The following is a 27,837-nucleotide window of genomic DNA, read 5'->3' on the forward strand; positions in this document are numbered from 1 at the left end:
GCCACTAGAACAGTACCTTACTGTACAGTGGTAGCTTTAGTTATCTCCAGTTCATTTATGTCATTAAGGCCACTGAATACAGGTAGTTTTCTGGCCAATTCCCTCCCCAATCTGAGATCACCGTCCTAAAACCCACTCATGCTGTGATGTCACAGTACCCTGGTCCTTCCCCTACCCATACAGTAAAGGCTAAAATAAGGAATTACACAAGTCATGTGTCCTGCTGCGATCCAGCAATCACAGCAGATAATAGTTCACATTACTCTTAGCACTCGGGCAGCTAGGGAAGTTGTGTGAAGGGGGTGGGAGAAAGTACATTTCGGGCTTCACAAAAAAACTGCAGTTTAGCCATTCTAGGAAGCAGCAGTAAAAAGCATTTTTGAAAGTCTGTTCTGTGGCATTTGTACCGTTTGAGTTTTAAGCATGAATGTTACTTGAAAACTTAAAGACAGCAGTGTATGCATGTAAATCAATGCAGTGACAGCAGCATTAGAAAGGCCTGCATGATGTAACTTTAAAGATGAGCACTGCATTGTGGGAAACAGAGGCAGACTATCACAATTACTTCAAGATGCCAGACCACATGTAGTCACTCAAATTGCATATAAAAACACAAATCTGTAAATAGTCCAAGAGTGGAGTTAAATGTAGGAAACACCAAGCCATGATGAAGTGCAGTCCTCCAACTGTTTGCTCAATATATGAAGACAGCAAAAAATCTCCCCTAAAATCCAAAGCACAATCTATCCAGTGATTACTGTCCAATATACATCTTCCCTTGAGAAAACCTTAAATGGTCTAAACTTGCAAATTAAGACTACCACCATCTACTCTGCCAAGCAAGGGTTCCGGGCTTGTTAAAAGCACTTTCACTACGCTGGACCTCAAATGACCACACCCTTTTAGCTATGGACAAAGCCCTCCTTACTGGAGCCATATCTTACCACAGCCTTTAATCTTTGTTGACCACCCATTCCTATTTAGCCACCTCACTGACATGGGAATTATCCTGGATACTATTCCCTTCTTCCAAAACTACCTAGCCAATTTTAACAGTGCATCAGCCAGCACTCAAGGCTCCATACTGGAGCCTTTAATATCTACCTTCCCCAAGTTCCAATCTGGCTCCAGCCATAAAACCCACTTAACATGATCTGCAGAGATCATCTCCAGCTTATGTAAAATACTAAAAACTCCTCAAACACTAGGATCTTTTAAGACCTAGAAGGCAAAAGAACCCCAATTCTCTTGTTCACCTTAGGTGCCTGAGCAGATTACTAGATACCTATCCTCACTTAACTTCCATCTCAAATACCCCAAATACTCCCTACTCTTCTGGGTCAAGACTTTCCCCTCTTCTACCAAGAATTGCAGCAAAGGGACCATATGGATTACTGCCTACCTCAACAATCTGCTGCCAAACTACCACTTTCCAAACTGCCAACTCCATCTGCCACTTCATTGCCTCTTCCCCAAAGTATGATCAGTCTTACACTAGCCAAAGCCATCTGGCTGCCAATTTGGCAATCGCCAATCTACTACTCGGCTCCTGAAAGAACTTCTGTCCTTTCCTCTAGCTTAGACCACCTCCATTATATAGCCTTTTATCTCCGCCACTTGGGGCCTCTCTTGCAAGCAGCTATAAAACAAGACTTCAGTGTTCTAGCCACTCCCCTTTCACCCTTGAACCTAAGCTCTGGAAGATCTTCCTTGAAATTTTAAAGACTTCGCCAATATTGTCTGCTGTATATAATCATTTTGCTTTTAGCAACGTATTGTAGGTTTTCCATTTTGTGTTTGCATTCTTGGCAGAGACTGAAATTAGTCCAACAGGTCAGTGCTCCACCTCAGATAAAGGCAACAAAATTTATAATTTGCATTCCAAGTCTGAGGAAACTGATCACAATCTGTATGTAGTATGACAAAGGACTAGAGTCTTGCACTAGTAACAAGATTTTATTCATCTACTTCCTAATTGAGAAGGTAGTGTTAAGTTTTTCAAAAATTCCCATTTAGCTTCCTGCAGCACTTTATTGGTAGCAGTGAAATGGCATGGCTGACATTAACCAGGAAAGTAACTTGGCAGAAGCTCATTTTCAGTGAAGGCCCAGAGAGAAAATCCCCAAATGGCAAAACATGTAATTTTACAATCTTCACAAATTAACACTTCAGTTTATAAATTAAATAAAAAACATTGATTAATGAAATACAAGTTACAATAATTTACAAAAATTTTAGACAGCCTAAAGAACTTAAAGGCAAATCTAAGAGGTATTGCAATATGAAGCGAGGAAACTGGCTTATGGCATATTTAGAATGTCAGGGAAAAGAATTTGAAAGTGATTTAAGGGAGAGTAAGGTGGTATACAAGGAACAAAAAGGTACTTCACATTTAGGGATATAGTTTATCCTGGTTTTGAACGAGGAAAGCCAGGTTTTAGCTAGGAAGTCTGAGGGGTTTTGAATGATTAGTTCAAGACCTTGGCAATCTTGTACGAGTGCAGACAAGGCCCAGCAGCTAGGCTTGAACACAGGTGTTTTTGGTAACTGGATTGCAGTGAAACTGGGAACAGTTGTGTAGAATTGCTTCAGTATCCATTTGCCTGTTCAGCACTAGATATGATAACAGGCATGTTAGTTGAGGCAGTTCCAGCCAATTTAGGCTTTAGTGTTACGGTGGCATGTTCTGAAAAGGGTATTTGCTACAAATTTAGCAACAGTTATAGCATGGTTATTTTTTTGCAAAGCCTGAAGGTTAGTATGGATGGGAGCACCATAAATTGTGGGGGAGATTAGTGGCAGGTATAGTTTTAGTTGGGTCACCAAGTTTTTAAGCTCTAAAGCATCCCTAGTTGACAGATTCCTTATGCAGTTTTGTATATGCAGGTCAAATCTAAAATAATCCATCACCCCTAACTTGCTATGAGAAGCAACTAATGGCTGTATTATAGACTTGGATTTCAGGAAAAATCTAGTCTGGTCTTCTCAGCTGAGAATGAGAAGTCAGTTAAAGTCACATTGCGTGTCTGTTAAAGCTTCCCAAGTAATGTTTTGGAGGTGTACCATGTCAGATGTGCATACAAGCGTGGAATAGTCTACATAACTGTATTAGGGTGACCTGTCGTGTGGATGTATAGAGGGTGCTGGCGAATGTTAGAGGACAAAGGATAGAGCCTTGGGATCACTAGTGGTAACTGGGAGGTAAGGAGAGCATGGAGTACCATTTTACTGATAGCTACTGGACAGGTAGCTTTTGAAGCACAGAAAGGGGGGCTGGGAGAGATAGTGAGGACATAAGTAGAAGCTTGATGTGGCAAACTGTCAAAGGCTTTAGGCAGTCTAGAAATTTAAAGTAATAACCAAAACCAAACCTCACCAGGACACAGCTTCAATAATGCCATATCTATGGTTCAGACCAAGGATGGATGCAAGTTGATCAAGCCAAAACAGAGGTGGAGAAAGGAGAATGTTGATATGGAAGACTGAGGGTATGGGTACAGACAACAGGCAAGAGGAGTCCTGAATTTACTGGAGGACCCAAGGTATTGGGAACAAAGAAAAGTAAACAGAACGGAAGAGGCCAAGAAAACATTTGTACTACAGGCAAGGGACTGTCAGACTACAGGAGTCATGTGGTTGTCAGAGCTGCGAGACAACTATAAAATGTGGGAAAGGGAGGTTTTACTCTTCCCTCTGGAGCACTTGACTGCATTCGCTGCAATCAAGTAACACTTCCACCCCCAATATTCCCCCTCTTGAATGCTCAGGAATTTATGCTAAAAGGAAAGACTGGAGCAGCCGATGATTAAGTGTTCAAGCTATGGTTGATTTTGTTAGCTAGCTTTAAACAACCTTTATTATGATGCATTGACAAGATAGTCACATCTGCAGCATGGATTGGTGTTTTTTGGTTTGGACAGCCATGCTCGACAACCTTCCCCTCAGGGACTAATATCAGGGTATAGGCAAAGAGAAAGGGGTAGGAGAATCCCATGACTTGCACGACTTGAGTTATCGGAATCTTGAATAGAAGCTGTTAAAAAAGGGATTGTTAGTATAACATACAGAATACTGTACAATTACTATAGGAATATTATGTCAAGACTGGAAAAGAAATTCACAATGTGAGAACATATGTACAACTCTCAAAATACACAGATTTTTGCCTGGAAACATTTGCATAGGTACTTTTATAACCCAGACTCTCACATTTTTTGCCTGGAAACATTTGCATAGGTACTTCTATAACCCAGACTCTCACATTTTTCCTCAGGAAGACCAAGGTTGGGAGGTGCAATAAGGAAGATACCTAGGAGCACATGTTCTTTTGAGTGCAATGAGCTGGCAGACATTAATTGTCTATAGAGTACTCTGCCAGAAATACTGGGTGAGCAAATGAATACAATTAAGGACATTTTTGAGATGGAATGCAGGATCTAAATTGCCTAGATATAGTAAAACTATCGGGTTTAATTCTGGCAGCTGCCAAAAAAGCAATAACTAGAAAATGTAAATCAAAGTCTAAACCACACTAGTAGTGGTGAATATCTTGGATATTAAAACAGAAGTTTATCTTTAGAAAAGGGTAGGAGTACATTACATAGAAAAATAGAATTTGTGGCAATACATCCGTGGTGGTGGTGCTGCGGTAGCATTGTCATTTCACAGTAAGATGCTGTCCGGTTAGATTCTCAGCTAGAGAGTAGTCTGCGTGGAGACGTGTGAATGGGCGTACCTTCGTTGAAGGTTGCGAGTCAGGGCTGGTAACTCTTCACACAAGTCAACTACCAATCAGCGGACCAGAGTTCCGCTGTGGCGACCCCCAACTGGGAAAAGCAGAAACAAACATGCAAAAATGTTTGAGGAATGATTAAGAGTAGGCAGGAAACGAACAATTTATAAAGTGTAGGTTTGATTATACATTGCATCTCAGTCCAATGTTTATACATGCAAACTTAATATGGTTTGATTACTTAATATTCACCTGTGAATATGTACAACTTAGATTTTTTTAAAAAAGTCAAGAGACCTGCTCCTTGACTTCTGCCTTGATAACAAGTCCAGCATCAAACTGTAGTTTCAAAAGTCTAAATGGCTTACTCTTGCACACCCCTAGCTACAGAGGGCAAGCAACCAGCCATTTCCATGAACACCCCTTTAAGCATTTTCAACCCTCACTCTGTTTAAACATGGAACATTAGAAATTACTTTTGCATTATCCAATGCAAGAGAAAAATCACTGGCACTGCAAGCCCACAGGTCACCCGCAATATACAGGCTTTAAGACAATTTTTCCAAAGTAATAAGTTGCCCCAATAAACCAGCTGATTGTCTGGGACTGCCATACCAACTTTGCAGCAAAATGCAAGTCTAAATCAAATTTTAGTTCCAATTTTTAAACCAGATAAAATTATATGCTTTTTGAAACCTCCTCCATTCCTTTTTAAATACCATAGCTCACACCTCCCAGTCTTTGGTATAAACTGGAGACAAAGCTTCTTTCACTTGCTAGGAGCAACTTCTACTAGGAATGTCAAATCTAAACTGTCAGAACACTGTAGTGTCGGGTACATAGTTTCTACACATTTTCCCCACTATACTCTTGGGTACAAGGAAATGGAAACCCAAGTTATACCAACTAGCAACATGGGATATAAAATATCAGTCTAATCAACCCCACCCCAGCATTCTGTGTGGCATTTGTACAAGGTCCAATTGTCCTCAAGTGTTCCTATAGTACAAAACTTTGACAATTCAGTGGATATGAAGAAATTGATTTAAGGATCAATTATATATTGCAGCAAATGTTTCCTGTCCTAATCACCTTTTATACCTACATACTTACTTGTAAGTCAACTAATTTTTCTGTTACTTCCAGAGCAGTGCAAATTTATATCAAAACTGGGGAAGAGTAGAGCACAGTGGCCAGTTTAAGGTCAATTCTCCAAGGTGGTAACCTTATAAGGTTACCACCTTGGAGAACAATTCAGCTGATGACAACCAGGGTGCTTTGGTAACAAGTACATAGAACCAAAAACTGGCATTGAATTTTACTGATTTATAAAACAAAGGTACTTAATCCCATGGTCTAATAGGGTGTCAATTTTAGCTAGTGCAAAGCAATCAAATAATCTAGTTCTTTTTAAAGGGCAGTGAAATCCAATGGCAGACATACAGAGTTGAGGTAGAGATCCAATAAAGTTCTACAACTGACCTTGCATAAAAATCCCAGCCACTCAAGTGGAAGAGCAGGGATTATCTTCATTCAATTGCAATGAAATTAGTGGAGCTAGCAAAGCAATCTCCCAGCCACTCAAGTGGAAGAGCAGGGATTATCTTCATTCAATTGCAATGAAATTAGTGGAGCTACTGGCCTTAACTATAAGTAAGGTGCACAGCTACCCCCACACCTCCCTCACTAAACAGCCAGACTATCTCCCAAGATTCACATCCACCTTTGAGACATTTGCCTTCTAGGACAATCCTACCAAGAGCAAGTAAGGTACCCACTATTTTGCACACTTTCACTGTCCCAAATACTCTCCCCACTTAACTACTCCCAGATGACTGCTTAGGCAAAAATTAGTCACTCAGCACTTGCATTGTAGCAATTAAGTGGGGGTAGCCATCTACTACAAGTGATTGCCCAACACTTGGGGTAGCCTTAAAGTTCATACAGCCAGCCACAAGCCATTACACACACTAGTAAGCACTCTAGTTTGTTGCCTCCGAAAAAAACTTGCATTTAGACTCAATTTTATAGTGTCCCAGGACTTGGCAACATAATAGACTCTACAAAGTTCAACACTGTTACTCTCACGATTCCCTGAAGACAAGGTTTGAATTACAAAGTTAATTTTAATTTCAAATTAGAAACTTTGGGAGAGGGGTCTCAATGCAATACTGATACAGGAAAAAAGTTGAAAAACCTACAGTTTCACCTGCAATGGGGTTAACTATACCAAGTACAACTGAATACTGATTTAGTTCATCCACATATCCTTTCTAAAGCGAAACGCAAATTTCAACTAGTTTCAGATTCCCCCTCCTTCCTACACTCAAGTGCTCTTGTCAGCTATCTCAGATTCAAGCTAAGTAGCCACACCAGCTGGAGGTGGGCTTTAGTCTCACTACCTCACATCTGAGCTTAATTGCATGTGCATAAGGTACAGGATAGATCTACTGGGGTAGTAGACACCACCACATGGTCCCAACTGTAGAGAGCGTGTAAATAAAATTGCAGGCTTTGTTAAAGTATTTCATAGCAATGGGGGATTTTCACCCTGTACTAAGTGAGTGTATAGCCCCTTGTGATCAGACAACTGCAGTTAGCCTATAACTGTGTTGCTACCTTTATTAGCTGTCTCACTTGGTTAGAGTCACTGTAGATGTTTATAAGCCATACAAGCCATCCTATAGCTGTTCCCAAAGTCTGTCATTTTAGACTGTGCATACCAGACTTGTTACAGTGGAAACACTTATATACACACCCTCCTCTACCTAGAGCGCATAGCGAGGGCTTAGGCCGCCTCCTATGGATTCCCTTATGCTCACATTGTTATGCAGCTTGTGCTTGTTCCACTGGCTAGAATAGTCAGCTTCCTAATTTCCTCAATGTTACACATCTAGCTTAACTAGATTCTCATATCTTCAAGCATCAAGTGCTTGTTCCACACCTGCATAAAGGAGGTATTGTATTTCAATATTCAACTTTACATACATCCACCCAACTACAGAAGCAAGTACTTATTTCTACAATGTAAATCACTCAAACTATCTTTTGTTCTCTTAATGTTCTAGTTGGTCTTTGAGCACCACTTTTAAAAACAGTGAAGACCATATCAGCATTTGCTGTTACTATGTGCACTCCCTGCCCCTGGTTAGCTTGGTAATTACTTTTACGAAGGTGTTGGTGTAAGGTGAGTAATGCGCAGTGGTTAAACACAGGCACATACTTACGCAAACCCTTACAAGTGTAAGGGTCAGATCCTTTTGCTAGGTATAGTGACACTAAACTGTCACTAAAAGTTCCAATTAGACTAATGACAGCCCTTTATATTAAGCAGTCTGGGAGAAGGTGGTTGCTCAGAAGCAAAAAACAGTACACAAGATGCAAACAGGTGCATATACTTGTCAAACATGCGTAACAACCATACATCAAAAATTAGCTATGCAACGTAGTCCAGCTGAAGAGTTAGCCAGCCTGATACACCTGAAAGACTTGTGGGAGTAAAAATTAATTTTCACTTCATTGCATTTCATCTATACAAAGACAAACCACAAAAGTGTTAACATTTTTATACTGTTATTTTGTCAGAACAAACTAAAGCAGGAGACAAAAGGTAGAGAAAGTTATTTAAGCTTAGTGCAACACCTGCAATTGTTTCACATTTTATAATGGGACACCATCGCTCAATATCTTGACAAATCTGGACAAGGCCCCAAAAATAGGGACAGATTTAAAATATTGCTCGTTGTAAGAATAAAAAGCTTTGTGTCATGCATTTCCTGAATGATATTAAGCCTGACAAATCAAGTGGTCTATCAGTGAATTAAATACCCACTGATTTGCCACAAAAATTCAGACCACAAATTTTATAAGGAACAGACCAAAAATGTCAAAAATCTGGACATGCTGGTAAAATCTGGACAGTTGAGAGGTATGCTGGACACAACCTCCCTCACACTGCATTAAGTTGAAGGTCCATTTTTCTAGTTTAATCCTTAAGGAATCAAAGTACTTTTCCAATTTTACTGGAATTACAGCAGAATACACTGCCTATAACAGAAATGGGGGGGAGGGGTCATACTTTCTATTCAAATGCACTGTAGGGGGAAAAAAACGGCCAACTGTACAGATTAACCCTTTGTCTTAACCTAGGCGCTAGACTAACATTGTAGTCAAGTCAAACCCACGGTGGAAACACTAAAAGGAGTACTAACCTACTCAGTTTTGCAGAGTATGCAGAAGATTAAATTAGTTGTAGTAAGGGAACTGTTTCTGCATTTATCTACCAACCTTGCCCAAGTCACCAGACATTCCTTGTCAGGGATGCCTCACGAGCAACGGTGTTCAGTGGTCCTATCTGGTTAGAATTAGCAGGAGCGGCCTTAGGTCAACTGGTGCCCTAGACAAAAGGGCTCCATGGCTCCCCCTCAGGACGCCTGGTGCCCCCATCCTGGTCCATCTACACGGTGTAGACTACACCAAATACTGGAAAAACGCCCCTGCGAGAGCGGCGCACTTGTCGGCCGCCTAGTTGGCCTATGCCCAAGGCCAACTCAAAGCTTTAAACGCACAGAAAGTGGTATGCATTTTCTGAAGCTCAACGTTTGGTTATTGCGTGACTTAAATCCTCGCTGACTTGCCAGAAAATGTTTTATAAGAACAGACCAAAACATTACCCCAAAATCGGAACAGTTGATGCACATGTTTAAGCTACTTTTAAAAAGCAGTCTCGTTAGAGTAACTTTTTTCTGAAACCTTGAAATACAAATCTGTACCAAATTCACATGTTGGTTTAGTATTTGAAACTTCAGGTCCAAAGCCTAGCCACATAGTTTCAAAATAAATATATATAACGCGAATCTGAAGTGTGGAAAGTCTTGAAGGGGGATTTATAAAACTTGAATATTTATGTGTTTAAAGCGAGCGCTACATCAGAAGACTTTAAAACGACGTCCAACATAGGGACCTCCATGAGCCACACAACTACAGATTACCATTTACACACTTGCCTTACAAACACTAGACTTCAGCAGAAAAATAATATCAAGCAAGAGAAATAAACAGCTCAATACAGCCGAGTAGTTAAGGTATATACCTGACCGGCCATCTTTCGAGACAAGCTGTGGGCCAACAGTAGCAATAGGCTTCTTGGGTGGCATACTCGTATGTATTCTAGAATGCAACAAAATACCACTTAAAATACGTAAAAATACTAAAAGCGGACTTTAAAAAAACTAATAGAAAACACGCATAAGGCATATGTAACAAATACAGACCGAGCTTCTCCAAAGATTATATAGGTTATAGACCCCCTTAAGGTAATTAGGATGTGTAATCACGCAAACTAATTTAATGTGTATCACCCGGGCTTACCTCTTTATTAGCAATCCTCCTGTGAACAGCTTTTTTTTTTCAAATGGAAATGTTATTGAATTTTCAATACATATACATCACAAACAATTGCAGATTAAATATGAACATTCAGATAAAGGAGGCCAGATAAATATTAATTATATACAATATATACAATAGTACTGCTTAGGGATATATCCCTGAACTACAATAAGTGAGAAACACATATGTAAGCAGGTAAATACTGCAACTGAACTCAACGTATTACCTTTGTTTATAATCTAAATAACTGATTTTACTATATAGCCATGTCACCATGTAGGACAGTCATACCGACAGTAATTCACAACAGTTTTATTAAATAAAACGCGTCAGTGCCTTTTTTCCTTTGGTAGTATGCTTGCTCAGCTGGTTTTAATACAATGAACTTTAAGTTTACAAACACATACAACAAGGTTCGCACTATTGTTTTCTATGCATCATTTCTTATCTCCCTTTATGCTTCATAAAATCTGTGCTAGTGTGATGAAATGGAATAGTGTAAACTTTTGTTATGGTTGTGCACACTTACTATTTATCTGAAATGTAACTTACATGATCATAGAAATGACAAGGCAAGTAAGTCTTAAGAGGGAGTGTGTCTTAACAAATAACACCATCAAGCTGTACCTCCACTTCAAGAAGGTTCCAGCTATGCAGCCAATTATCAAGGTTAGCCCTGAAGAAGGAAAGGGTGTCTGTCACTTTGCAAAACAAACAAGGGCAATACCTTCCAGAAATGGGGCAAGCATTGGGTAATGAATCTGCATTATCCCTCCAAACTGTTTTATTTATATTGTTGGTAGATTTAAATCCTTGGTTCAGGTGTCTGTGTAGCCATTTATCCTGTAAAGGTAAAAAATGACCCATTAGGGTTGGGTCTTTCATGGCACAGAATGCCAGTCATAGATCTCCACACAGTAGTTTATAAGAGACCATCTGCCTTGTTAGTTAAGGATATTTAGGTCAATAACCTTTATTATTTATTATTATTATTTTGTCAGGAGCTTTTGAGGACTTTCTAGCTGCATGATATGTCTGGCTAGGTACGTGTAAAAAGGGCATTGTACTCAGTAACTGCTCTATTTAGGCAAACTGCTGAGGGGCAATAACATCTTTTGACATAGCTGTGGAAATCAGTTCTAGAAAGAAAGATTTCCTACTACTGTTGCAACATGGTGGCCAAAGGTGAAGGCATTGTCAATCCAGGTTGCTCCAGTCCTCAGCTACCATATCAGTGTGAAGTCGGATACTGACTGTGCTGTACTGTAAATGAGGGAGTGTTTACCAAAGGCGATACTGCTGCACATTCTTGCATTTTTGTTTGAGCTCTTCCTATTTACACTATTGTATTGTAAGGACTAATTATTGGCAAAGCACTTTTGCATCTGTGGGGGTATTGATCATAGCACATAATTTGCATAGCTATAGGTACTGCGTTCTGTGGTACTCCACTACTTACTTTCTGAAGTTGCACCTGCCACTTTAAATGTGTGAGTTCTTTCATTCATCCAGTTTGCAATCTATCTTAACATGTACGGGATTAACTTTAGTGCTTTTAGCTTGTTTACAATAACATCATAGTGTACAGTGTTAAAGATCTTAGCTAAATCCAGGCATGCTGCGTGGACTGAGTATCCACTGTCAGTTGCCTCTAAACTTTCTCAAAGAAGTTTACCAAGTTGAAAAGACACAATCTGCACTTGACAAAACCAAATTATTGTTGGTCCAGTTATCATACCTCTCAACCGCTAAGAGCAAGAAATCTGGACAAAGCCATAAATGATGGTGGGACAAAGGTCCAAAAATAGGGACACTTTTTTTAATATTATTCTTACAAACATAGAAAGTTGATAGAATAACAGGTTTTGCATTAGCATGAATTTTCTGAAAGGTATGGAGTCTGAAACTCAATTGTCATCATTTTCTGACTTCAAACCTCAATGATTTGCCAGAAAACTACAATTTTATGAGAAACACATCAAAAATATGAAGCAAAACATCTGAACATTCTGCGAAAATCTGTACAGTTGAGAGATATGCCAGATATATGAGATTTTTGATATCATAGTTTAACAGATCAGAGTTTATATGTTTTATGGACTTGCTAGTTAAACTGTTGGGTCTGTAATTTCTGGGGTCTGTGGTAGGGTCTCTTGTGCAGGGGCACCACAATAGATGCTCTCCAGACCTCAGGGATATAACCTATGAATAGGCGTAAGCTAAACAACTGCAGGAGGGTTTCAGCAGCAACATGTCTGGTATTATTAATTGGGCATCCAGGTAAATATTTTGGGCCCATGGAATTAGTGTTCCAGTTAACAGCCTGGACATTGTCCGTGTTAATTTTAGAGGATGACTGGGAATCAGAGATTTGTGGAACTCCAGTGGAGGTTTTGGAATAAAATTAATACTAAATCTGTCTGCAGACATAGGGCGATTTCATAAAACTCTGCAGCATCGCAGTAAGTGAATCTGTGTGATGAGCTGCCACACCCAGGGTATGTGAGATTCTGAAAACCAAGCAACACGACAGGGCCAACTGAAATAACATGGTTAGTCACATTATATGCTAATGACCACATAATGAAATGCTGTACACGATAATCAGGCAAAAAAAAAAAACATGGCAGAGTGATTCAGAAATGATTAAATGCTATGCAGTAATGATATGCCCACTTAAGTCCTATACAGAGTCAGATACTCATGTTCACAAAGTGCAAGGTAGAGGACAATGTCAGTCTGCAAGAGACTGTTATAGCAGCAACTCTAGTTGATAGTGAGGGATGTCACCATGGAGATGCCAGCATTTCTGACCACACTTAATGTCTTATGCCCCCACTGAAAACAACATAGTGGACCAGTGCTGTGTGGACAGGGACACCATGCAACAAATAGTGTTCATGTGTTGGATTCATCAGCAAACTCCATGAGAGTTGTGCAGTACCCATTCCAGTGGATAAAAAGTATGTGTGGCTCTATGTATATTAGCTACATGGACTTTTCATTACCCACTGGGTACATAGAGGAGGTATCTGAGGCATCTATCTCAAGAATACTTCATCAGTTCCTCGACACCATGCTTCAGCATGTGGGGAAATATATGTGGTTACCATGTACCCCCAAGGAGAGAACAAACATCATGCAGGACTTCTTGTTATAGCCCAGTTCCATGAGGTCCTGGGGGCCATAGACTGTACCCACATTGAAATAAAGGCCTCACCTGGTGAACTAGGAAGAACGTATGTCAAAAGCATATGTTATCAAACCATCAACTGTCAGGTGGTCTGTAATGCAGAGGTATTATCCACAATGTGCATGCAGGCCACCTTGGCAGTTTCCATGACTCCCACATATTGCCCACATTTGACGTCTGTCATTTGTTTGCAATGGGTGACTTCCCACATATGTATCTTGTGGGTGGTGCCGGATATGTCCCTGAACCCTGGCTCATAGCATTAATTAGAAATCCTCATAACCAAACAGAACACAGGTGCAACCATGCACTATCACAAATCATAAATTAGAGAAAGTGTGTTTGGTCTGCTGAAGTCACATTTCTGCTGCCTGGCTACATCTGGTGGTGCCCTGAAGTTTGACCCTACCACATATGCAAAAGTACTGACCGTGCCTTCTATGTTATGCAGTATTATTGTTAGGAACAGTTACGGCAGGGTGCCCAAGTAACTATGTACAAAGAGCAGGGCATGGTATCATCATTTGCACGGGTGTAAAAGAGAGTACAGGGAATGCATGTCTTTCACAAGGGAAGTATATGAGTGTGAGCACTGAGGTGTATAAAAAGAAAAAGTGCTTTTTGGGGAAGAGCCAGCAATGCTATGAAGGGATTAATGTTGGGAAGGGCCAAGATCAGTGGATGTGTGGGATGTGCTGAGGACTGTGGTGGTGTATGTGCATGTCTGCAGATACACACCCTTTGCACATCTGCAGCATAATGCTGTGACCTACTGGACAGGTCCAGGACATGCATGACAAAGAGTTCAGCTTCCAGTGCATAGTGCATGAACCCACCCACGAGATCTGGCTCTGCCAGAAGTTGCACCTGCTGTCCCATTAGCTAGATGTCAGTGTGTGCTACTTGACCTTGACCAATCCCTGCTTGAGAATGGGCTAGCATGACAATGACAATAGGGATGGCCTCTACTGAGTGTAGACACATACACAACTGATGATGCAATGGAAGTGCTAGTATAAAGGGAGCAGGATCTTGCTCTTCCATGACCAAGTTGACTAAAATCCAAAAGCGTAGCATATGACTAGCTGTAAGAATGACCCCTCACCCCTGAGAGAGGACTCAGAGTAGACACAGTATGTTCCAATGTGTGATTCATTCTAAACAATGAATCACACATATGCTTTATGCACACCCATATGCCAGCATGCAGAACCTGGATTACCCTCACAATATCTGCCCAGGCTCCAGTGGAACTTACCTGTTCCTCCACAATGGTCCTTCACATATGTTGAATGGCAGCTACTGACACACCAACCTCATGAGAAGGGCAGTAACCATACATCCAACTAGCACTAGTTTCAACCCTCCCTGTTGTGGATGCCTCACCCACATAGGCTGGGGCAGATTTCGACATGTCTATACAGGGGCTGTTACTTCCCTGATCTACAGTGTCACCATCAACCTATTCACTCTCAGATGGTACTATGTCTTGGGCATGTGCAGGCACAGAGGCTGTGTCCACAGTCTGAGAAGAGAATGTGGGGGAGGGTCACACTTCCTTTGCCTGATACAGACTTTGCATCCCTTGACTGTGCTTGCTTATCTTCACCATCTTTATCAGACACTAAAGATCCTACAGCATTTGACAGAGTTAGTTCCAGAGTGCTGATGCCAGAGAATGACTCACCTGTGTATATGCCAAAAGAAAACTTACCTAGTGTAAGCATAACCCAGCACCACAACTACACATGCAAATGATATCTGTCATTACACCTATAAGTATATAACGTGGAGTTCTAACCCTCCTCATTCCTTATGTAGATGGATGTTGCACATGGATGTTCAAATATACCTATATGACACAAGTGAGACAGGTATTATAAACTAATATGGAGAAGGTGACTGTAGTGCTCCTTTTAGAGCACATAGGTAGTGAGAGCAGGGGTCTGAGATTTTCCTGGACATCCTTCACAAGCATTACACCCACAGGCACCTGCAAGTGAGCTATACCTGGTCACAATATAAAACGTATATTTGGAAGAGTTTGGCCAAGGCTATCACATGTGCTGCTGACATCCCAAGCATGGGAGAACAGTGCTATCACTGCTAAAGTGACTTAATTTGACGCAAGCCTGACATCCTCGGTTGATGGTAGAATGAAATTAAAACATGACCATCACCTTCATACTATAAATATTATATAATTTACCTATCTATTCAGTCTGCTAGTATATGGTACCATAAATCTTTTCATTCTGCTCTTCATTTATCTCCATAGGTTCATAGGTTCATAGGTGTGTACTAGGCTAATGGCCCTGGGGCCTTTACAAGCCTAGCCCCCCCCAAAAAAAAATTGCCCAGGCACTGTGCCACCCGATGTTAGTTCACAGTGCCCATATCCAGTAGTGCAACTGGAATGATCCCTGGAGTGAACTTTCTGTTACCCATCCACTCGTCAAGATTTCTCTTGAAGAAGGCCATTGAGGTGCTCTGCTTGACATCAATGGGAAGCTTATTCTAGAGTATGGCCAGTCATTGGGAGATGAACCTGTCCTCCAGCATGTTCTGTTAACTGTGATAATGAGGTTGTGATCTCTGGAGCATGTCACGCGGAGGGATTGTCATTTCTTTAGGTGTAGCATTTCAAGTAGGGCTGGGTCTGACATGGCTTTGTAGGTCAAGCAGAGATCACCTCTAAGTAGATGATAAGAGACTGAGAACAGCTGAAGTTTCTTGAGTCTGTCCATGTAGGACATGTGTTTAAGGCCTTGGATCCTTTTTGTGAGTTACTTTTGTGGCCTCTCCAGCTGTTGTAGGAGTCTCGTCAGGTACATGCCAAACAGGGCGTTATATTCAATGATTGGACTAATGAGGGAGGAATAGAGAGGGATGATGACCTCTTTCTTCCTGGATGCGAAGTCTTTGTTTATAAAATATGCCACGTAGAAGGACTTTCTGACCACAGTGGCAATGTGGTGGTTGAAGGTGAGGCGGCTGTCCACCTGGATGCCCAGATCTCTTATGGCCCCTTCAGTGTTCAGTGGGCTCCCATAAACGTGGTAGTTCGTGGGAACTGAGTTTTTTTCCAAAGAGGATGATAACACATTTTTTGACATTAAGCTTCAGGCCATGGTTCCGACACCAGTCATTGTTCTCAGAGAGGCCCTTTTGTAGGATGTCTGCATTACTTGGGGAGTTGATAATGACTCCTAGCTTGCAGTCATCAGTGAACGTGGTCAGCCAGAGTCCTTCTGAGTTAGCCTGGACTTCTGAGAAGTAGATGCCAAACAGGATAGGACCCAAGACCGAGCCCTGTGGGACTCCATTCATGACTAATCGATAGTCTGACTTGGAATCTGCAATTTTCACTCTGTGGATCCTGTCTGTGAACCAATTTGCAACCCACCTAGTGATGTAAGGATCTATGCCTAGTTTGGTGAGTTTATCAATGAAACCTGAGTGGGGAATGGTATCAAAGGCCTTGGCCAGGTCAAGGTGGGCTGTATACACTGCCTTACCCATATCCACAGCCTTGGTGACTGCTTCGAAGAAGTCAACCAGCTTCAGCAGGCAGGATCTCCCCTTGACAAAGCTAAACTGTGTGGGGTCAAGAGCTTGGAGATTGCCTATATCTTTGTTAAGCAGGTCCATGATGATGCGCTCCATAGCTTTGCATACCAGGCTTGTCAGGCTAATGGGGCGATAGTTCCCAGGGTCTGTAGTTGCTCCCCCTTTATGGAGCGGCATGACTGTCACAGTGTTCCATTTGTTAGGGACATAGCCTGAGGTAAGGCTGTGACTGAACAGGGCACACAGCCCCTGCAGATATTAAAAGGAGCAAGAAGATGCACAGGAATAGACTAGAGTGCTTACAACAGCACAAGGATAAATACAGCTGTTGTTGTGAAAGATATGTTTACTTGCATAGTGAGAGGTGTAACAATTAAAGTTAATAGCATATACAATTTATACAGCAGGATCACATCCGTAACTACTAGCATACCTTACTGAATTATTATGAGTGTGCAATGTTAGAGTTTTGCTTCTGCATACCAGTCCCTGTATAGGTGGAGAAGTGACTCATCTTGTTAAGTCTAGTTGCACTGGCATGGTTAGAATGGTTGTGAGGTCAAGCCCCCCCCCCCCGGCAAAAAAAAAATGATATATTGACATCATTTTATAGGTGTAATCCTAGTAATATCATTGCGCCACTACAAGGTCCATATATGGCTTAGCTATAATTACTACTTGGCTAAGTATTGATATATATATATATATATATATATATATATATATACATATATATACATATTTATATATATATATATATATATATATATATTTATGTATATATATATACAGTACACATTTCTGTCCAATACTTATCACCTGTACTTGACATTTGTATTGTGTGATCACCATGTTGCTGATGTGTATATGCAGTTGTATTATTGTCAAAACTGCAACAGCATCACTGGACACAAGCACAGATATGCTGATTGGATAAATGTCTCCCACAGTTATCATTCCTTTATGTCAAACTGTATGTGATGATGTCTTTTGGCATATGCCCCCTACAGCACCAAATATAATTACACAGACAAACAGTTTGAAGACTTGTTTAGCTCCTGCTATTAAAAGCTTATTTTTCTTCACTGTGTTATGATTATGAACATAATTCAGAATGCAAATAAATTATTTTTGTGCGTCTCTTTCCCCAGCCCCTCTGTCGCTAGCCTTTCCCTTTTATACATTTATGTATTTTTTATGTCTCTCCATTTCTGTTAATATTATATGCAGCAGCATTGAGACCCAAACTGACCACACTGGCATGCCCTATCATTCCTCTCACAGGTGGTAGAAGCAGTGCTGCCACCATCACCAGGGGCATCCAGTCCATCTGTGTCCCAGCCTGCCACCTGGTGCCACACCTTCTTCCCTACCTGCACCACCTGCTTCAAGTAGCCCTATGCTGGGGAATAGTACAGTAGTACCTGCTGGTAACACTGCAAGTAGAGGTGACACTTTTGTCACCCGTCAGGAGCTGGCAGAGCTTTTAAGTGAAGTCATGTCTCTACCCAATGCTACCTCCAGATCTTAAGGAAGGACCCAGTTTTCAGGCCTCCCAGAATGAGGAGTAATCTTCAACTGCATCAAAACTGGCAGAGACTGTATCTCCGAATATCCAGTTTTATCCCCAAACCCAATGTTCCCCTCCCTTTTGTGTCTATAACCACCCTTATATGTTATACAATCCTCCCCTTGCCATTGTCTGCCCTCTGTTTGTCCAATGTCTCCTTCACTATTGTGCTCCCCCTCCCTTATTGTGTTACTCATACCCTGTCAGTCATGTCTGTCTTCCCCTGTGGCCTACCCTCTTCTCATACCTACCTTTTACTTCCCTGACTTCTGCCCCCAACTTTCCCTTCTCAATAATGAAATAAAAAGGCACCTGTCCCACAAAAAATACTCCCACCCATACCTCTCAGGTCAGAGGTGTTTAATTAGTGAACACATAATTGTTTATCATAAAACATGATAATTCTGTCATTAAATCAGTGCAGCCATTTTTATACTTTACACATGATTGTTGAGTTAAGAAGTTAAGAAGTATAGATCCTATCCCACCTCCATCCTGCTCATTCCTTATTTGATTACCTTGTTTTCTTTTCTCTGCTTGCATCCCCTTTTCATCTCTGTCCTATATTCCCATTTCCATCCTTTAATCTGGTTAAAAAATAAACAAACCACACGAATGCTGAAAAAAGGTTTATATATTAAAATCATCTTTCTGTGGTTATATATTGTCTCTTTCACTTTCCCCTCTCCCTTCAGTAAAACTGCAAGAAAAACCCAGCCAAGCTAGAATTTTCCCTGGTGATAACTTAAATCCCCAATAATGGAGGATCATGGGATATATGCAAATGCCCTGTTAAGTTTCAGCAGCAGGGCTTCTGAATGTCCATGACTTTTTTACTTTTTAAGTCTTTATGGCAACATTCAGACCAATAAATCCAAACCCCACTAGCTGTGATCATGCATGTTTTAGCCTTTTTATTGACCTCATTGGCACATCATAAGTGGATAGTTTGGCTATCCTTTAGAAACATTGGATCTTTAAAACCAACTGATGCCCATACAAATTAAGGGGCCTGCAAAATATCCCACCTAACATCCAAACCAAAGGGTAAAACAGACACAAAGACAAACTATTCAGTAAAAACTGCAAGAAAAACTTAGCCAAGCTAGAGGCTCATGGGATATATGCAAATGACCCATTAAGGACATTGAGTGTTTCAGCTACATGGTAGTGGTCTAGAGAATATCAATGACAAAGGCAAGGGTTCAAATCCATTCAAGTGCATGTCTGCTTTCTTGCTGTCATGGTCTCTATGCCCCTGAAATGAAACATTCATCTCATCATAATGTAAATTATTTCATGTAATTTGGCATTTTCTAACTAAACTTATATATTTATTGATTGCTGTCTACCATTTTTGAGCTAGGAAATGGAAAAATATAGGCTCCTATCCCACCTCTATCTTCCTCAGTCCTTGTTTGTTCACTTTTTATTCTACCATCTGCTTGCGTATCCTTTTCATCTTTGTCCTATATGCTCATTTCAAACATGTAATATGGTCAAAACATAGATAAACAGTACACACACAAGCCCAAAGGACTTGTAATTCGGAATCTTTTTTCTGTGATCATACATTGCATGACAGTTGACAGAGAGTAGCATTGACGACCATATATAAGAAGTGGCACTCCACATCCTATGGCAAAAAATGATGAGAAATCTTGGCATATGCTACTCTATCACACAAATGAGCTAAACTTCACTGCACATAGCAATATCAAATAATGTACAGGTCTGGCATTATTTGAACTCCTTCAATGGCTTGATGTACTCATGCAATTATTCATACTATGTCATTGCATTGAGTGGGTGTTACATATCCCCTGGGGGTTGTATGTTGTTTTACAACTTATCATTTTGCAGTTTGTATATCTGCTGCATATCCTTAGGGTACCTACCATATGTTTCTTTTTTAATGACAGTCATAGTATGGTATAGATCCACTGCTCATAGTCTGATGTCATCAACATTGGTGCAGGTTGTTATATCACGCTACTTTATTGTATCCCACCTCTTTTATCTTGGTTTCACATTAGTATACATTCACATACTATTATACCCCCTTCTCCATTCTGCATTTCCAACAATTGTTTGTTACACACCCTCCTTTGCACTTTTTCGGTCCATTTCAGTGGAATCTTTTGATATAGTACAGAATCTTCTCTTCCCTCAGCCATCAGTGGTATTTTCTCTTCCATTTCCCTAGAACTATAGATATATATATGTTGTATTGTACTTTAAATCAGCATTCTAAACCTGTAAACATGTGAATGTATATTTGCAATAACCACTAGGATGCTTGTTGACTGTCAATGTGTATCACAGCTGCTCATACTTAAATGTGGCCACAAGGTAGTTTAGCATGATCTGGCCACAGCTCTGTACTGCAGCTGTGATGAGAAACTCTTCATTATGCAAACTGGCCTGGCCGCATCATAGTTAGTAAACCTTGGGACTCATTGAACATGCAATGGAAACATTGCTGACTTGGTCACAGTCATAGTCAAAATGTTTATGTATCCTCAGGTATATTAACTATGTTTTTAGGGTCAAAGTAGGTAATGCTATTTTGGATTAGTCCCACATATCGCAAGGTATTTCTCAGTTTCCTAATGCAACTGGAGAACAATTTGTACCTATCTTTGGCTTCTGGTGCCAGTTCATGTTCATCTGTGGTCTTTCTGATGATAATTTTAGCTCCTTGATGATCTTTTTGATTAGCTATTTAATGGTTGTACAATTGTTATTGGAGCAATTGTTTGTAGAGCTTTTTATAGTGGTAGATAACCAAGATGCTTTATTTTTAAATTACCCATTGTATTTGGTTTTAAAGGGGATAGCGAGGCCTATACATACTTTACGTGGGAAAAGAGTTTAAATGAAAAAGTCGCAGCTGAAGCTTCATTGGAAGTGGTGACATTGCAAGTAAACTTCAAAAAAATCATCATAGAATCTAATTGTCTGTGTTTAAAGTCTTTAAATTTAGAATTGTTTACATTTGTGGAGTTAGTGGCTTTAAATAAGAAGGTTACTAATTTGTGGTCTGATTTAACCAGGGATGGAGATTCTAATAGCATGGTACACTTGGAGGCAATGTTAGTGAGGGCTAGGTCCAGCATGTTCTGGCCTGTAGTTGAATGGTCAAGTATTTTTCTTAAGATGTTGTCATTTGCAAGATCTAGAAAGCTTTGGGCATACTTTACCTTAAATGTGTAGGTACACCAGTTATTTGAATGATAATTGAAATTACCCAGAATTAACACATTGTTTCACTTTTTTTGTTTAATTACCTTTCTAAATGAGATATCATCATTTGCCTTCATAGGTTTGCTTGTAATTGCAGACAGGGTAGAACTGTTCCCTCCCATTTACACAGTGTAGTTTTACAAAAAGAGCTGGATGGTCCATGTGCAAAAATTTTAGCTTTGCCTACAGTATTTATAAATAGAGAATAGCAGCATTTGGAAGGTAGGTGGTCCTTACCACCTACTGCACTGAAGAAAGATACTTATGATGGAATATGTCACTAAGGACCTAGGTCCAATGATACATAAAGATCTAACCTTTGAGCAACAGGTTGCCACAGTGATAAGAAAGACCTTCAGAGTAACCTATTGCTCACCTCATTTGTTATGCCAGTCTTAGAGTATAATAGACTCTTTTCCAATCTCTTGATCCAACACCTGGCTCAGCAAGAAAGGATTTAAAGGATCTTCATTAAGAAAATAGATGAGCTTGACAACTTGGACAATTCAAATGGACTTATGGTGTCCCAGTTCTTGATTGTAACAGGACAGAGAATCTATCTATGATATCTATCTAGGCTATCAAAGACCCTTTCTTCTTTGAGACTGTGCTTAGAGTATAGCAGTGGGATGAGCAATATACACAGAAAGGTAATCAGCCTTCAGATACCTGATAACATTTATTGTAAATGTGACAGCTGTATCACCAAACAGCTCCCCTACCTTTGAAACAAGTTTCCAGTGCTCTTAAATCAGTTATTTCCCTTCAGATGTTTAAAATGTATAAATGGGTATATGTAACTCTCAACACTACACAAAAACTCAAATGTCATGAAGTCATAAGCTTACTCAATGAACATTTAAATTTATGTACAATAAACAGTTAAGCAATACTATCTGGTAGAGTCAGAAGTTGTAATTGGATTCACTCCTGATTCATGACCAGGTTTGATCCTGAAGGTTCAGACTTTCAGGACAGCAGTGACATCCATACCATAACTCCATCTTGATTTGGAATCCTGTATCAGGTGTTACCACTATCATACTGTGAGTCTATATTTTGGCCATTAAATAGTTCTCACAATTAACATTAGAGTTTGTGTCCCGTGTGTACTGCGCAAATTGCCACCTAGCTCAGTATTTGTCTGATGGGAGAATGTTGAACAATGAGGTTAAAGACATTCTTCCAACATAGCAGTGACTAATTGGTTTACCCTGAAGTAGCATGCACTCTGCATCCTTTCAGTAATCTTATCTTTGTTTAACTAGCATGATGCTCTCTCTAATGGGTGATCTTTTGCAGACTACTGAGAAAAAAATGTGGAGCACATGGAGGTACAACATTTACTTCTGTTTTACATTAACATCCTAGATTTCCAACTTGATCAGTGTGCACAGCATTGGTGGTGTGTATATGTGGTAACATCTCCTGTGCAAGTTTTTTCTTTGAGAATTGTTGGGAGTTACTGTGAGCAGAATAACTTCCAAACTTTCTGGTGAAATATTCATTCAGTCAATGACTGGCCCTTTTGCAAGTCATTTTAAATAGCAGTCTTATTTTAAAATGATTGCTGGGACCAAATATCTCAATGGATGTTTCTACAAGGTAACTTCAATGATCAATGATTTCTCAAAATGTATGCCATAGTATAATAGTTAACTGGACTTAAATGCATACAGCAGCTGTAGCAGCACTTTACCCCAGTCAAAAATTAATAATTAGTTAACTTCTGAAGCTTTGGTCTCAAACAATTTTAATTACCTAATAGCCACTTCAGATTATAGATGTGTGATTATCCCTTTTCTTTCTAGCTCCAGAGTATGAGTCATGCCAGTAATCATTACTTTTAGACTTACTTCGCTATAATGTTTATTTTATTATTATTATTTTTTTTATTTTATTTTACATTTGTTAACTGATAAAGTCTGACTTGGAACAAAGCCAATTTTCAGGGGAGGCCAGGAAGAAACTCTCCAAATGACAGAATTGCACAAAGAATGTTCTCTAGGTAACATTGTTCATAGGTTCATATGTGTTTACTAGGCTAATGACTACAAGGGCCTTTTTAAGTCTAGCCATGCATCCCAAATCTCTGAAAAGTTCTGGTACCCTTGATAAGTGTAAGCATGGGCCTGGGAGATGAACCCTTTACAGGTTAACTGTTTGCATTATAGACATAGGTCCCAAACCAGGGATGAATTTCAGGTTTCCTGTCCAATTGTCCAAGTTGCACTTGAATTGGGCTAGGGAGGAACTCTGCTTCACATGGATGGGGAGTCTGATCCATAGATGGGGTAGTCTCTGGGATACATACCTATCTCTCCAGCAGGTCCTATTTATATCAAAGGCAAGGTTTAAGTCTTTAGAATGGATAATTCTGGTACTGTTTGTTTTGTGGATATGCAGGAGGTCCATCAGAGTGGGGACTGACAATGATCTGTAAGCTAAGCATAGATCTCCCCTCAAAAGCCTGTAGGAGACAGAATACAAGGATAGGGCCTTGAGGCAGTCTGCATAGGACATATTATTTACGCCCTGTATTCTTTTAGTGAGGAAACTCTGTGGACGTTCCAGTTGTTGGATATGCCTGGTTAGGTACATACCAAAGGGGGCATTGTACTTAATGACAGGTCTGATGAATGTCGAATACAGTGGAACAATGACTTCCTTGGACTTAGATGACATACCTTTGTTTATAAGTTGTGCAACATAGAATGATTTCCTCACCACTGTAGACATGTGATGATCAAAGGCTAGATTACTATCAATGTGTGTCCCTAAGTCCCTGACTACTGGATCAACTCTAAGAGGTGTGTTGTCAATATGATAATCATCTGAAAATTTAGTCAGCCAGAGACCATTGACATTGGCCTTGACTTCTAAGAAGTAAATGCCAAAAAGGAGCAGTCCAAGGACTGATCCCTGAGGGACTCTACTTGTGACTGGCCTCTTTGTAGAGGTGGACTCCCCAATTCTAACTTCCTGGGTCCTGTCTGTGAGCCATTTGGCTATCCACTGGGTGACATACAGGTTTGTACCTAACCTCTTGAGTTTGTCAACAATGCCTGAGTGGGGTATTGTGTCAAATGCCTTGGCCAGGTCAAGGTAGGCAGTGTAAACGATTTTGCCCTCATCCATTGCTTTGGTGACCTTCTCAAAGAATTCCACCGGATTGAGTAGACATGATTTGCCCTTGACAAAACCAAATTGGGTTGGGTCCAGTGTCTGGAGATTTACTATATCTATATTGATTATCTCCATGATAATTCTTTCCATGGCTTTACATATAAGACTAGTGAGACTTATGGGTCTGTAGTTTCCAGGGTCTGTAGATGGCCCACCTTTGTGCAGAGGGATGACTGTTGCCTTTCTCCATGCATGAGCCATAACGCCTGTTTGGAGGCTACAGTTAAATAGTAATTCTAGAGGCACTGATATGTCATGTTTCATGCTATTTAAAAGGCATCCTGGGATATTGTCTGGGCACATTGATGCCATGGTCTTGGTCTTAGAGAGATCATTAAGGACCTGCTCCCTAGTGATAGTAGGGTGAGTTATATTTGATGATATTTTCTGAGGGAAGGTTGAGGAGGAGAGAGGAGTAAAGTTGGAGCCTAATTTATCAGCCAGGAGGTTTGCTATATCTTCTGGCTCAGTACAGGTGGCTCCATTTACAATGAGCTCTGTACACAATTGTGTATTTCCTTTGAGGTTGCGGACATATCCAAAAATTTGTTGTGTAACTCTGCTTTGATTAAAATATACATAGTATATAGTCTTATGATGTAAGGGAAAGAAAAGTCTTTACATTGTCCTGTTTCATAGTTAGTTTTAAACTGTTGAAATCTTCACAATCATAAAAGAAGGAGGAACACAGCCAAGGGCAAAAGCAGAGTTTTATACTTGCAAGCAGTACCTATAATAAAATACCTTTTTAAATGTCAGAAATTACAGAGAACATTTGAAAATAAAATCTAATACACAGGGCAGATACTGTTTAGCAGTATGATGTCATTATATTAAAAGGGTTTATCCGTAACAAAATCAACAGCCAACTACCTTCTAGCCAGGAAATAAGCTATTAGATAAGCTGTCATCTTTTTGAAGTGACCTCTGCTGTCCTTTAAGGAATGGTGCTCTGCCTGAAGTTTCATAAACAATACGAGGAACTTCTTTGTTGACATTCTACTGGTGTGGTTCACAGATGACAATACCAAGGGATAAGTTCATTAGATGTACAGCAGAAACTACAGAACAGTTTCAGAAAGATGCGATCATTACAACCAAAATGGGATAAAAAAAGAAGTAGAGAAATACATTTTTCTGTTTAAATCATAATTCTTAATCAATCTATGGAACTGTCATAACCATTACGTATCTGTAAATTTGGTAAACTATATGTCATTAAATCTGAGAGGTAGATCCAGGAGTCATAAAAAAGACACTGCAGCTTACTGAACTGTTAAATATGTGCATATATTTATATGTGTGTTATATGGTATACAAATAAGTAAAAAGCAAAGAAAAACAAAAACACTGCTCTAGCTCTCTTTTGTATTACTCTTTAAGTATGTGTGTGTTTATATATCTATATGTATGTACACAGGTTTTTGTTGGTGTATATAAATGTATATATTTGCCTCTAAACTGTCCAGATTTTTACAGAATGTCCAGATTTCTGCCTCATATTTTTAGTCTGTTCATGATTTGCTGGCAAATCACTGAAGATTGAAGTCACTAATGACAGACATTTGAGTTTCAGACATAATATCCTTCAGAAAAATGCATGCTAACACAAAATCTGTTATCCTAGCAACTTTCTAAGTTTATAAGAGCAATATTTAAAGTCTGCCCCTATTTTGGGGCATTTGTCCTCCATTATTTTAGGCTTTATCCAGATTTTTTGTGCCAAGAGGTTGAGAGGCATATATATATGTGCATATATATATATATATATATATATATATATATATATATATATATATATATATAGAGAGAGAGAGAGAGAAAGATATATGTGTGTGACTGTGTGTGTGTGTGTGTGTGTGTGTGTGTGTGTGTGTGTGTGTGTGTGTGTGTGTGTGTGTGTGTGTGTGTGCATGTGCGTGTGTGCGTGTATGCGTGCATGGTGCATGTGTGTGTGTGTGTGTGTGTGTGTGTGTGTGTGTGTGTGTGTGTGTGTGTGTGTGTGTGTGTCTGTGGGTATGTATTCTTTTATCTGATTTAATTTCATTCATGAGTAGTTGGATTATTTTCGTGTACAACCTAGCCCATAAGACACTGCTATGCTTACAGTATCTTTACACAGTAATGCATTTATTGGATGGTGCAGTGGTGCAGCAGTAGTGTTGTCGCCTCACAGCAGGAGGTGCTCCAGTTCAATTCTCAGCTGGGGTGCATTCTGTGCAGAGTCTGTATGTCCTCCCTGCGTTCATGTGTGTTTCTTCTGGATGCTCCGGTTTCCTCCCATGTTAAAAGACATGTGCCTGGAGCGTTTCTCCCTGGGCCTCCACTGAAAATTGGCTTCATTACAAGTCGGACTTTCCCAGTTAACAAATGTTAAATAAACAGATTCTCAACAGTAATAAATCTCACAGTTAATAATTACAGTTTTGCAGTTAAATTTTGACATAAATTCTGCAGACACAACATGTTCAATATATTAATTATAAACTTTGCACTTTTACATTATACATTACACATTTGCATTTACATTATACATTTTGTCATTATTTCTGTAAAAAGACATATGCAACCATTTAATATAAACATAGTTTACAGTTTTACAGTCACGTTTGATTTTTGACAACTGCAATATATATTTTGGGACAGCAAGGTTGAGAGAGAGAGAGAATGTCAGATAAGAGAAAGTTAATGAAAAAGCAAATAGATAAAACATTAATAATGAGTGTAACAAAAATTTAGTTTAGATTTATTGCTTTGTAAAATATATTTAGAATTGGGTGGAAATAGCATACAGTAAAATGAAAGGGATGCACTGTACAAATACTTTATCAAAAGAGAATGGAAAACATTATCTGCTTAATTTAGTTGAAGAATATAGGATGAAACAGAAAGGTTGTATAGTAATATGGGGTATTTGAAGATTATGTGTGTATAGATAAGTTGTTACCT

General features: G+C 39.7%; 1 protein-coding gene across 2 annotated transcripts in view; it reads right to left on the reverse strand.

The window, feature by feature from the left end:
• The window catches only part of LOC122807529 (protein B4), a 205,369-nt gene extending 195,360 nt beyond the window's left edge, over window positions 1-10,009 (reverse strand). For both annotated transcript variants that reach the window (XM_044078450.1, XM_044078449.1), the window contains exon 1: window positions 9,825-10,009. In XM_044078450.1, the coding sequence (XP_043934385.1) occupies window positions 9,825-9,888 (64 nt within the window). In that variant the 5' untranslated portion in view covers window positions 9,889-10,009. The remainder of the gene's footprint in view (window positions 1-9,824) is intronic.
• Between the last annotated feature and the right edge of the window lie 17,828 nt (window positions 10,010-27,837).

The sequence above is a fragment of the Protopterus annectens genome, chromosome 7.part1, assembly GCF_019279795.1.
Source record: "Protopterus annectens isolate FY-2018-M chromosome 7.part1, PAN1.0, whole genome shotgun sequence".
Taxonomy (NCBI): domain Eukaryota; kingdom Metazoa; phylum Chordata; order Ceratodontiformes; family Protopteridae; genus Protopterus; species Protopterus annectens.